Source organism: Schistocerca americana, chromosome 1 (assembly GCF_021461395.2).
Source record: "Schistocerca americana isolate TAMUIC-IGC-003095 chromosome 1, iqSchAmer2.1, whole genome shotgun sequence".
Lineage (NCBI taxonomy): Eukaryota > Metazoa > Arthropoda > Insecta > Orthoptera > Acrididae > Schistocerca > Schistocerca americana.
This window is the reverse complement of record NC_060119.1, coordinates 1123350627-1123363433: the sequence shown is the minus strand read 5'-3', so window position 1 is coordinate 1123363433 and position 12807 is coordinate 1123350627. Positions and strand designations below refer to the sequence as shown.

General features: G+C 41.2%; 1 protein-coding gene across 1 annotated transcript in view; it reads left to right on the top strand.

Annotated features, from left to right (window-relative positions):
- The window catches only part of LOC124551018 (serine/threonine-protein phosphatase 6 regulatory ankyrin repeat subunit C-like), a 404623-nt gene that overhangs the window by 271336 nt on the left and 120480 nt on the right, over window positions 1–12807 (top strand). Inside the window, exon 15 of the mRNA XM_047125868.1 lies at window positions 4111–4209. Within this exon, the coding sequence (XP_046981824.1) occupies window positions 4111–4209 (99 nt within the window). The remainder of the gene's footprint in view (window positions 1–4110; window positions 4210–12807) is intronic.

Below are 12807 nucleotides of genomic sequence, written 5' to 3'. Positions count from 1 at the left end.
CACTTGCTCCCTTTGCTTCTGGTACTATGCAGTGATTTTTTTCAGTTTGTGTCATTAAACCTGGATCGTATCTTTGTCCGGTGTTTATATTCCTCTCACTATCGTCACACTGGTATTTAAGATGGACAGTTTTACTTACATCTTTTTCCATGTTCTCTTTCTGCTTACTCGGTACCATAAAAAATCCTCACTTAGTGTAGCAGGTCTCCTAGTTCTCAGGCATCTGTCTTGATTGGAAGCTGCTTCTGCTGTTGATCTCCCAGGCTTCAGGTACCTCTTCTGTGTGGTTGCTGTTGCTTGTGGCTCCTGTGCTCCCCGACTTGGTGACTGCCCTTCTTTGTTAGCTGCTGCGGCTAATGACCCTTGTATGTTTTCCTCACACGCATTTTCATTGCCTTGAGGTAGTATTATGGGGTCTGTTGTTCTGGATGCTGTTGCTGATGATGACAGCTCTGCTGATGATTGTGGTGATTCTGCTGCTATTGGTTTATCTGACACTGCTTGCTTCTTCCCAAATCTTTTGATGGTATCATCATGCTATGTGTCTTGGGTTTCAAGTATTCGCATTACTGGTTTTTCAGTTGTGGTACAAGCAAGAAACTTCCTATCAGCTAAATCACTTGTTTCAGGAATGGTAGCAATTAAACTAAATAATATGAAAGCTTCTGGGAGAATTTGGTCCATTTCATTCTCAATTATTTTTGATGACCTCTCCCAAACTGATGGAGTGAAATATTTCTTTATACTGGGAAGAAAATACATTCTTCAGTTCTACATGCAAATGTGAGTGACTGAAGGACACTCTATACATTTGAAATAATGATCTGCACTGTCTACAGAGTTTATCATAATGCAAGAGTCTTATTTCCGATTGAATTACAATATTATCCAATACCTTGAAGTACATCATTTGTATTTTGACATCAATGGATTGCCAATGTATTCATCCATCATTTCAGCTCTATTCATGGAAACTTTAGCTTGCGAATTAGTAGAGAGTTTTGAGGAATTTATAAAATTGACCAATTTATCTTCAGTTCCTAAGTTTCTCATATAAGCTATGCACTCTGAGACAGTATTTTTGCAAAACTGTGCAGCACTGGTCTTTTTTCTGAAGAATGTTGAAAAGCAGTTCAGTGTTTAAAAATATGCTTTAGAAAACACAGAGAAGAAAAATGAAATCAGTCTATGAGGCTATTTTTGAAACCAAATTCTTCTCTTGTAGTCATTGCTCTAGAAACTGGACTGTTAATGATTATATTTAAAACCTCAATTAGCCCTGGATGGTTTTCGTGAATGGCAGACATTGTTCTGATGTTACAGTTCCACCTTGTTTCCCTGTTTGAACGAGTGTGTTGACCAACAATAACGTCCAGAATTGCTGTGCTTTTGGAAGAGTAGAGGAAGAAAGCAGGAATACCATGAATGGTGGAGAAAAAATCCTTAACAGTGTTACACAAGAACAACTCTGTTGCAAAACTAAATTCAAACAATGTGCAAAAATGTGAGTAAAAAGAGCTTTCGGGGAGGGGGGCAAATCTTAGCTCTGTCACCAGAAAGTAAGAATGATCATATGTTTGGGCTACCAGTTTGTTCTTCATATCACAATTCTGCAACTCGTCACTCTGTACAGTGAATAAAGCAGCAGCAGTTCTAGCTTGGGTAACATCATGAAAACCAAAAAATGTTCTTGAATGTCACCAATGGAGTCCACTAGTCTCACAACAATAATGCATTGCGACTTGTCTGAAATTTCTGTTGCTTCATGCACAGTGCAGACATAAAATGATATTCTATCCAAACCTGAATGTATATATCCACAAATCTATTTATTTATACTTTCAATCAGTTCTTTTTGTATAGGTTTTGAAAGTTGCTGGAAATCACACATTTGCTTCCAGCGTGCTATCAAATCTTTGTTTCTGTATAGCACAAGTTTAAAAACTGCTCTGAAATTTCTGGTATTCAGGCAATCCTCTTTCTCTCTGAAAGCTAGCTCTTGCTTCCACAAAAGACTGTGAAGTCACTTAGAATTTTCATGATGTCTCTGTTAGCTTTCACTTTACTGTTGTGTCTGATTTTTATCGGTTTGTGATGTTCATTAAGCAGCTCTGATATACTAAACACTTGTTTGGATAGTTCCTTATGGGAAATAAAACTCCTTAGATGATCTTTAGAAAAAGCATGCCATGCTAAACCTCTAGACAGAGTTTTCACATTGTCAAAGGGGCAGCACATAACAACTTGTGCTACTCATACCATGAACTTTGTAATAAAAATGTTTTAAACTTATCTTTGTGAATGTAATGCTGGGGTTGGATGTCTTTTCTTCAAAATTTAATGTAACCTAGTTTCACATTTCCTTGGAAATGAAAGCTCTTGAAAGGAAGTAATGATTTCTTCACTTGAATGTGTTACATCAGGACTTGTACAAGGCTGGGCTTCATCCATGTTCACTGCACATAGCACAATGAATGTAAGAGAAACCCAGTGAGGCAGAATCACAGCTACTGGCCCCCCACATGGCAGAAGTGCACAGTGTGACAGCTACAACAACCTGTACCCCCTCATCCACTCCTAGTAGTGAAGTCATGGTTACCATGATGACTGAGTACTAACTGGTGGCCTGGAATGTGCCTAGCCTCCATAGAACATGCTTCAGCCTTCATCTGCCTTGGTTTAAGCTTTCAAACTTTCACTTGCAGTCTGGTACAGTAGTTTGGAATGAATAATACAAGCTAACGTCTTTCACGCTTGCTGACAAAAGCACGTTAAGGTCTATTTTAAGAACCATTTTTGCTGCTACTACTTCAACACAGAAAAGTGAGATGGCCTGGCCTCTGATCAGCTGCCACTGCTTTGTCACTTTCCTCCAAACACAAGTCTCTTCCCATACATGTATATTACCTGCTCCTGGCTTAATAAAGTTCGATGCCAAAATGTGATTATCATCAGTCACATCTTGCAGCAGAGACAAAAGCAGCTACTATCATCTGAAGATGTGAAACAGTTGCGCTGATGAAATATTGTGGAAGTTGCACTACATGATCTGGTGGAAAACCCAAGATGTGTCTTTTCAACAGGTCTGTCTGTGTCCAAATACCAGAGTTATTTATGTATTTGACCCATGATACAGTTCTAAATCAACCAGCAATCAGTTAATAAATAATCTTTAAATAAATCAAATGAAATTTTTGAGGTTTTACCTAAAAATGTTGAGTAGGAGGTGGTGAGGATATCAGCTTAAGAAGGCACTGGATAGCCAATATCTACCTATATGCTGTCTGTGACATCTCGTTCAATGTTGGTGATGTTTACACCATGGTCAAGATCTTCTCCTTTATGCACTTGCATAAGCAGACAATGATAAAGTTTTATATTAGGTCTGTAGAACAGCAAGGTTACTGTTGCCTTTGTGAGTACCTGTAATAGCATTTCATTTGCCACCGGAAATGTGAACCAAGCATGTAAAACTTTAGCTAGTTAGTTAGCATCTAACAACGTTTTCACAATGTCTTAGTGCAGTAACATCTTCACGGGTTTTGTGCAGTGTATGATCAAAGTGTCAGTGCAAAGTTTTTGGGAACTCTGTCCTCTCTTTCATAGCAATACATGTATTAGGACAATCAGCTGTTAATCTATAGTGGAGCAGACATTGTGAGATTTAAATACTTGCTACCAATATAAGGAGATGGACTGTGATAAACTGGCGCTTCGTCAGAAGATCAAAAGAGAGAATAGCCTCTCTGCAACATTGTGCTCACACTGATATCTTATTGGTAAGAAACACGTGAAAATATTAATGAGAACTTTTATTTTTATTTTAATATTCTCCCTCCCTCCTTCCTCTCTCCCAACTCCCTTTCCCTCCTTCCTCATTCTCTCCCACCTCCCCATCCCTGCCCCTTTCCTCCCACTCTTTCCCCCTCCCTCCTCCTGCCTCCCTACCCCTGCCACCCAACTCCCCCTCACTCTCACACACACTCAGTTCCACCTCTCTCCTGCCGCATCCATCTCTTCTGTGGTCTCTCTCTCTCTCTCTCTCTCTCTCTCTCTCTCTCTCTCTCCATTCAAATGCCTGCATAGCTGAAACTATGTTATTATTTCCAGATAATCAAGTTATTGGTTGATGCTGGAGCAAATGTGAATTTGAAAGATGCCCATGGTTGTTCACCACTTCAAAAAGCAGTTGATAATAGAAACTTTGAGGTATTATTTCTCATACTGTATCCTACAAATAATGTCAAATTGTGCTACACATAATTTTACAGCCTTATTTTTTCTAATAATAGATTATTGTACCAAGGTGTATAATTAGCTTTTTATTACACCAATAGGTATGAAAATATTCTGCTATATTACATGCTTTTTGTATTTATGATTATACAGTATTCTTATAGTGTACTTCTAGTACTTGATTTCTGTCATCTCTCTGCTGTAGACCTTGGTTATGATTTCTAACAACCCTACCACAACAAAGGTCAAAATTTTAATAACGATTGTGGTGTTGCTCACGCTGCTAAATACTGCCTTTTTGGGCAACAACAGTCATATTATGTGGCAGGTGTCATTAGAGCACAGTTAATAAAGTCATTTCATGTAAAATCAAAAAACTAGGCACTCATCTTTTTGTGTTTCCCACGCTGGTCTCGTTGTATTATCATGGCTCAATCGTTGAAAATCTAGGTGGTTATGATTCCAAGCTCAGATGCAAAGAGGTCTAAGTTTTATTCTGCTATATTCAAAATGTAGATGCACTTCACAAAACATTCTTCAAGGTTACACTTTTGCAGGACAATGATGATGTAAAAATAAGCAATCAGCACTCCGAATTTAAGTTACACTTCCTTTTAATTACAATATCACGTAAACACAAAACATCACTTGACAATACAAAACATACTTGAAAACATCTTCCTCACAGTCACTGTTAAAGTTCACATTTTATAAGCTGACTACGTTATGCGTCTTACCAACATGACATCCAACACTTAGACTTTCTCAAGGTCCGACTCTCTAACAAGTCAAAAACTAACTAATAATTGCTTATGCGCCCAAAAATCAGAGTTACAAGTACATCAAAGATCATACTGACAAAAGAAAGAATACACATAAGAATAATATCATTGCAATATAAACCTATCGATGTATCAAAAGTGAAATCAAATCTGAATGTTGTCTCAGAAATATGTTAAATACTTTACAGAAATACAGTAGAATATTACTGGTATCGAGAGGTTCAGATGAGGTACCATAATGGTTACATAATTCAAGTACCATTACAGATTGTTCCCTATGTTTATATATGTGTCTTTGCTCTGCCTTACTTCAGAAATGCTGTGTATGAATAAAACCAGTTCTGGAGTCTTACAGAAATCAGTAGGAGACTGAATTAAAATTTGTCATTCAGTCTTCCATTCATACATTTTCTTCCTAAAGTCTTATATACACTCCTGGAAATTGAAATAAGAACACCGTGAATTCATTGTCCCAGGAAGGGGAAACTTTATTGACACATTCCTGGGGTCAGATACATCACATGATCACAGTGACAGAACCACAGGCACATAGACACAGGCAACAGAGCATGCACAATGTCGGCACTAGTACAGTGTATATCCACCTTTCGCAGCAATGCAGGCTGCTATTCTCCCATGGAGACGATCGTGGAGATGCTGGATGTAGTCCTGTGGAACGGCTTGCCATGCCATTTCCACCTGGCGCCTCAGTTGGACCAGCGTTCGTGCTGGACGTGCAGACCGCGTGAGACGACGCTTCATCCAGTCCCAAACATGCTCAATGGGGGACAGATCCGGAGATCTTGCTGGCCAGGGTAGTTGACTTACACCTTCTAGAGCACGTTGGGTGGCACGGGATACATGCGGACGTGCATTGTCCTGTTGGAACAGCAAATTCCCTTGCCGGTCTAGGAATGGTAGAACGATGGGTTCGATGACGGTTTGGATGTACCGTGCACTATTCAGTGTCCCCTCGACGATCACCAGTGGTGTACGGCCAGTGTAGGAGATCGCTCCCCACACCATGATGCCGGGTGTTAGCCCTCTGTGCCCCAGTCGTATGCAGTCCTGATTGTGGCGCTCACCTGCACAGCGCCAAACACGCATACGACCATCATTGGCACCACGGCAGAAGCGACTCTCATCGCTGAAGACGACACGTCTCCATTCGTCCCTCCATTCACGCCTGTCGCGACACCACTGGAGGCGGGCTGCACGATGTTGGGGCGTGAGCGGAAGACGGCCTAACGGTGTGCGGGACCGTAGCCCAGCTTCATGGAGACGGTTGCGAATGGTCCTCGCCGATACCCCAGGAGCAACAGTGTCCCTAATTTGCTGGGAAGTGGCGGTGTGGTCCCCTACGGCACTGCGTAGTATCCTAAGGTCTTGGCGTGCATCCGTGCGTCGCTGCGGTCCGGTCCCAGGTCGACGGGCACGTGCACCTTCCGCCGACCACTGGCGACAACATCAATGTACTGTGGAGACCTCACGCCCCACGTGTTGAGCAATTCGGCGGTACGTCCACCCGGCCTCCCGCATGCCCACTATACGCCCTCGCTCAAAGTCCGTCAACTGCACATACGGTTCACGTCCACGCTGTCGCGGCATGCTACCAGTGTTAAAGACTGCGATGGAGCTCCGTATGCCACGGCAAACTGGCTGACACTGACGGCGGCGGTGCACAAATGCTGCGCAGCTAGCGCCATTCGACGGCCAACACCGCGGTTCTTGGTGTGTCCGCTGTGCCGTGCGTGTGATCATTGCTTGTACAGCCCTCTCGCAGTGTCCGGAGCAAGTATGGTGGGTCTGACACACCGGTGTCAATGTGTTCTTTTTTCCATTTCCAGGAGTGTATTAGGAAGGCTTCAGGATTCATTGAATGAACTAAGCTACACCTTAAGAGATAGCTGCTGTTATCATAATCTGTTTACTAAGCTGTACTAAATAATAACTCCACAATAAGATGCTGTGGCCATTCATTCATTCACTTATTCATTGTGTTTCATAGATCACCTACAAAAGGAGAAACTTCACAGATGTGGAATGAGTAATTATACATTAACATGTGACAAAAGTATCATAAAAATGTAATCTGTATCACATATTATCAGTTATCTACAACTGTAGTAATTAGATAATTGTTAATATGGAATACAGCTTATCTACCACTATACTGATTGCCTCCACCATGAACCATAGACCTTGCTTTCAGTGGGGTGGCTTGTGTGACTCAGCAATACAGATTCCTGTACTGTTGGTGCAAATACAATGAAGGGGTATTTGTTGAGAGGCCAGACAAACATGCAGTTCATGAAGAGGGGCAACAGCCTTTACAGCAGCTGCAGGGGCAACAGCCTGGATGACTGACTGAACTGACCTTGTAACATCAACCAAAATGGCCTTACTGTGCTGGTACTGTGAACGGCTGAAAGCAAGGGGAAACTACAGCCATAAATTTTCCTAAGGGCATGCAGCTGTACGTATGGTTAGGGCATACAGCTGTACTGTAAGGTTAAATGATAATGGCATTCTCTTGGGTAAAATATTCCAGAGCTAAAATAGTCCCCCGTTTGCATCCCCGGGTGGATGTTGCCATCAGGAGAAACATAACTGGATTTCTATGGAGTGGAGCATGGAATGTTAGATCCCTTAATCATACAGGTAGGTTAGAAAATTTCAAAAGGCAAATGGATAAGTTACAGTTAGATACAGTAGGAATTATTGAAGTTCAGTGGCAGGTGGAACAGGGCTTCTGGTCATGTGAATCAGGTGAATGCAGTTATGAGAACAGGATAGGTAATCGGAATATAGAAAACTTAACTGCCATATATGTCGTAGCTCATATATATTTACACTTGACAGTGCATCCACACAGAATGAGGTATAACAAAGAACTGACTAAAGTAAAGTTAAATGGAGGCTCAACAGAGCACTTAGAGTTCACAGGTTCACAGAAATTATATTTCATGGTTGATATGAACTATTGATGCCACACAGCCTCCCCCCCCCCCCCCCCCCTTCCAGTCTCCGCAGTACAGAGTACTACAGATGTCGAAAGGTGAGGGGATGCGGGCATCAATGTCATTGAAAATTGTGTGCACAGGTACGTCCATCTCGAACGAGGTGGGTTGTGCAGGCGGAGCGGTGAGAGGCAGGTCCACTTTGTAGTCAGTCAGTCACCATGACCAGATGAGATGGCGGCCGGCCCGGGAGTAAGTTGGTGGGCAGTCGACAACGTGGTGGACTCATGTGTGGCCCTTAAGTAGATCAAGCTGTCTGTAGAAATGAAAGCACATAGAGATGCTCGGTCACATTCACGCGGGAGTGTGAGGTTGTGTGCAATTTTGACGTGTAAGGGACCGTCCGATGGCAGGACTTCCGTATCTGTCAAAAGAATGAGCACTTGGTCATTGAACATCACTATAGAAACATCATTCACTTAGTGCGGTGGCGAACGGTCTTCAGTGGAAGAGGTGTGCAGTGAGGCTGATGGGAGCACATCTTCATTATCGATCAAGGATGGATCCTCTGCAGAGTCCAACTGTGGCGGTGTGAGACTATCAGGATCAATGAAAGCCAGTTTCAAACCATGCAGAGAAACTGTCTATGTGCAATCTTTAATCGTGATATCAAAAGTCATATCCCCCCCAATTCAGCACCTTGTAGAGGCGAAGATAAGGAGGTTGAAGAGGCTGCCTAACCACATCATCATGCAGCATGACGTGGGAGCAGTCGGAGAGTGCGGTGGAAACGTAAGTCTCGGGCGGTGAGTGACTGATGGGCGGACGCAAATGCCTTTGTTGAAAATGTGTGCGCATTTTTAGGTAAAACCTCAAAAATTTCATTTGATTCATTTAAAGATTATTTATTAACTGACTGCTAGTTGATTTAGAACTGTGTCATGGGTCAGATCCATAAATAACTCTGGTATTGGACACAGGCAGATCTGTTGAAAATACACGTCTTGAGTTTTCCACCAGATCATGTAGTGCAACTTCCACAATATTTCATCAGTGCAACTGTTTGACATCCTCAGATGGTGGTAGATTCTGTTGTCTCTGCTGCAAGATGTGACTGATGATAATCACATTTTGGCATCAAACTTTATTAAGCCAGGAGCAGGCAATACGCGTTTATGGGAAATATGGTGAGGGGTGAAGATCCTCACTAACATGGGGAAGAATAAGTTGCCCCGGTAGGACCAGATTCTTGCCGAAAACAAATTCGGATATAGTCCCCTGTAGGTCAGGTTTATAGGTCGAGCGTAGACCAAGTAGCACCCACGGGAGAGCTTCCGACTAGAGACGGCCATGGCATTGAAGGGCCATCTTGAGGGTGTGGTGCCATCTCTCCACCAACCCATTGCTTTGTGGGTGTATTTTTTTAATACTCTAGATATTGCAGAGGATGGTGAAAAGGGAGGATTCGAACTGTCGACCCTGATTGGTAGTGATAGTGGTCGAGCACCTGAAACGAGTAATCCACGAGCCAATGAAACCCTTGGCTACCGTCTTGGAAATAATGTTAGGGAGAGCGGCAGCCTTGATCCAGTGAGACAAATGGTCTATAGTTGATAAGATATATCTATGGCCCTCTGAAGGAAGAAGAGGCCCAATCAGATCAATATGTACGTGACGGAATTGTCCTGCAGGAATGTCGAACTTGCCCATAGGTGGGGAGGTGTGGCAGCTGATCTTGTTGTGCTGGCAAGCTGCGCAGCTGCATGCCCAGGTTTGACAGTCCCATTTGACATTTTTCCAAACAAAATGTTCTGACACAAGATGTGTGGTGGCTTGAATGCCCGGGTGGGCTAGGTTATGCAGGGTGTCGAAAACCTGTTGGCACAGCCTGGGTGGGAGCAAAGGGCGTAGTGTGCCGGCCAAAGAATCACACTACACCTCATCGGAAACACCAAGAAATTTAGTGTTTGTGGAAAAAAAAAGTGGTGTTTGTGGGACTCATAGGAGAGCCTGAGAATCTTCATGAGAAGCTCGGAGGAAGGCCAGATAGGAAAGACCAATGATGCGGGAAACAGCACTGATCCGTGAGAAGAAATCTGCAGTGATGTTATCTGCACCCTTGATGTAATGGACGTCCATTGTGAATTGAGAAACCACATCAAAGTGGTGGTAATGTCAAGGGGTGGGTCCTCAGGTGGGTTGCAGAATGCTCCTGCCAGTGGTTTGTGATTGGTGAGGACAAAAACCAACGTCCCTCGATGTCAGGGCGGAAATGTTTGATTGCCTTGTAAACAGCAAGGAGCTCTCTGTTGAATGCAGAATATTGTCTATTAGTCGTAAATAGTTTCTTGGAGAAGAAATGAAGGGGAGAAACCATGTCGCCCTTTCGTTGTTACAACTCTGCCCCCACCGTGATGTCGCTGGCATCCGTAGTGATCCGTGTGATAATAGCCATCTTAGGAAAGAAAGGCAGGTTTGATTTTATAATCTGTTATCTTAACATTGAAGGAGTAAGGGATAAATAATTTATTGTCAATGACTTTGGATTCAAAAATAAGTTTGATATCTTTTGTTTAAGTGAACACTGGGCTAGTGAGAGTGAACTTACATTTATTAAATTTGACAATTATAATCTAGCCAGTAGCTAGTGAAGAAAATTGCATTTAAGAGGTGGTGTGGCAATCTATATTAACAAGTCACTTAGTGGCACAGTCAATAGATTGGATCTAGATTTTCTGTGTGATGAACAAAACTCTGAAGCTGCTAGTATAGTAATAGACTGTTTTAAGTTAGTTGTAATTTCCCTGTACAGGTCACCTAAAGGTATAAACAATGTATTTTTAGAAACACTGGACCTGCTGTTACATGTACTTACAGATACTAGATGGATACATTATGATATTGTGACAGGTGGAGATGTGAATGTTGATTTCGATGTTACAACACAAAAACGTACTGTCATTGAACTCCAAAACCTACTAAGACAGTGCAACTTACATTCAGTCAATAACAAGCCTACAAGAGAACATGCATGTCTTGACAATATTTTTGTAACTTTTAAAACAACAGAAGAATCATGTTGTGTGACAGTATTTCCATATTCTAATCATGATTCAGTATCTTTAAATTATACAAGTAGGTTCCCTCTTGATAAGAGTAACGTAAATAAGCCTGTCCCAGAAGTTGTGGTCACTAGACCAGTCACAGATGTGAAAATTGATGGGTTTCGTATGTCCCTTTCTAACAGAGATCAGTTTGGCCTGTGTTATGATGACGCACATTATACTCAAAGCAATTATCTACCAGCAAAGGTACTATTTGATAGGTTTCTTAAAGCATTTTTGGGACACTCTGATGACTGCATTCCAATAAAGAAATGCAAAGTAACTAACAGAGTCCTAAAACCAAAAGTTCCAAATAGACAAAATACATGGTATACAAAACAGCTGTCTACTATGAAAAATCAAGTTATGTTGTTGTACAATATTGTTAGAAATCTGAAAACCAACGATGCTAAATTAGCCTATGTTAGATCTAGGAATGAATACAAAAAAGCAATTGTGTAAGCCAAACAAGCACACAATCTCAGAAGAATTGAGAAATCCACCAATAAGTGCAAAGCAGCATGGACACTAATAAATAGTGTCGCCAAAGATAAAAGAAGTGACAAAATTAGTATCTCTCCCCAGGAATTTAATGACTTTTTTATTAAATCAGTTGAGGAAGTAGGAAGTGCTATAATTAAACTTGAAATCAACTCATCACAGTTACTGTCAAAATATGTTGCTAGGTCATCAACAAACACAAGTACTTTCAATTTCTCTGAGGTCTCACCTGCTTTTGTGTTAAGAATAGTGAAGCAGTGTAGATATATATATGACCTGTCTTTTAACATGCTGAAGAAAGTAATAGACTGTATAGTTTACCCCCTAACATATTGTATAAACAAGTGTATACTGGAGGGTTTTTTCCCTGATGAGCTTAAACTGTCTAGGGTAGTTCCAGTACATAAAAAAGGAGATAAAAATTCTGTCTCAAGTTACAGGCCAATGTCCATAGTTCCAGTTTTTTCAGAAGTTCTAGAATCCATAATTTACCAACAATTATCTGTTTACTTTGATAACATAGGATTAATAAGTGGATTACAGTACAGCTTTAGGAAAAACCTGTCAACCATTGATGCCATAGACAATGTTGTAAAATACATCCATCAAGTACTTGAAGATAAATGTTTTGCTGAAGTGACTTTTTGTGACCTAAGCAAAGCCTTTGCTGTGTAGACCATACACTACTACTCAAAAAAATGGACTTTTATGGTGTTAAAGGTAACAACCTTAAGCTATTAAGATCATATTTACAAAACCACAAGCAAGCCATCAGTGTTGGGAAAGAAATGTCCAGTATAGAACAAGTTAAGGTAGGTGTTCTGCAGGGATCAGTGCTGGGCCCTTTCCTATTCCTAATAATGATAAATTACCTGCCATCATTTATTAAATCCAGAACAGTACTCTATGCTGATGATACAACGTTTCTGAACAGCAGTAATGATCTTAATAGCCTTAAAACATGTGTTACAGAGACAATTTAGCAAGCTTCAGTCTGGTTTAAGGCAAATGGGTTCTTGCTTAATGAAAGCAAAACCCAGCATATGGTATTTAGTTTAAAAGACAAGTTTCCATCAGATGATCCTAGTTGTGTTAAATTTTTGGGGGTATATTTGGATGATAAACTCTCTTGGAATCCACATATTAAGTATATTAGTGGTAAATTGTCTAGGGTAATATATTTGTTAAGGCGATTAATGCACTGTGTACCTAAAAATTATGTTA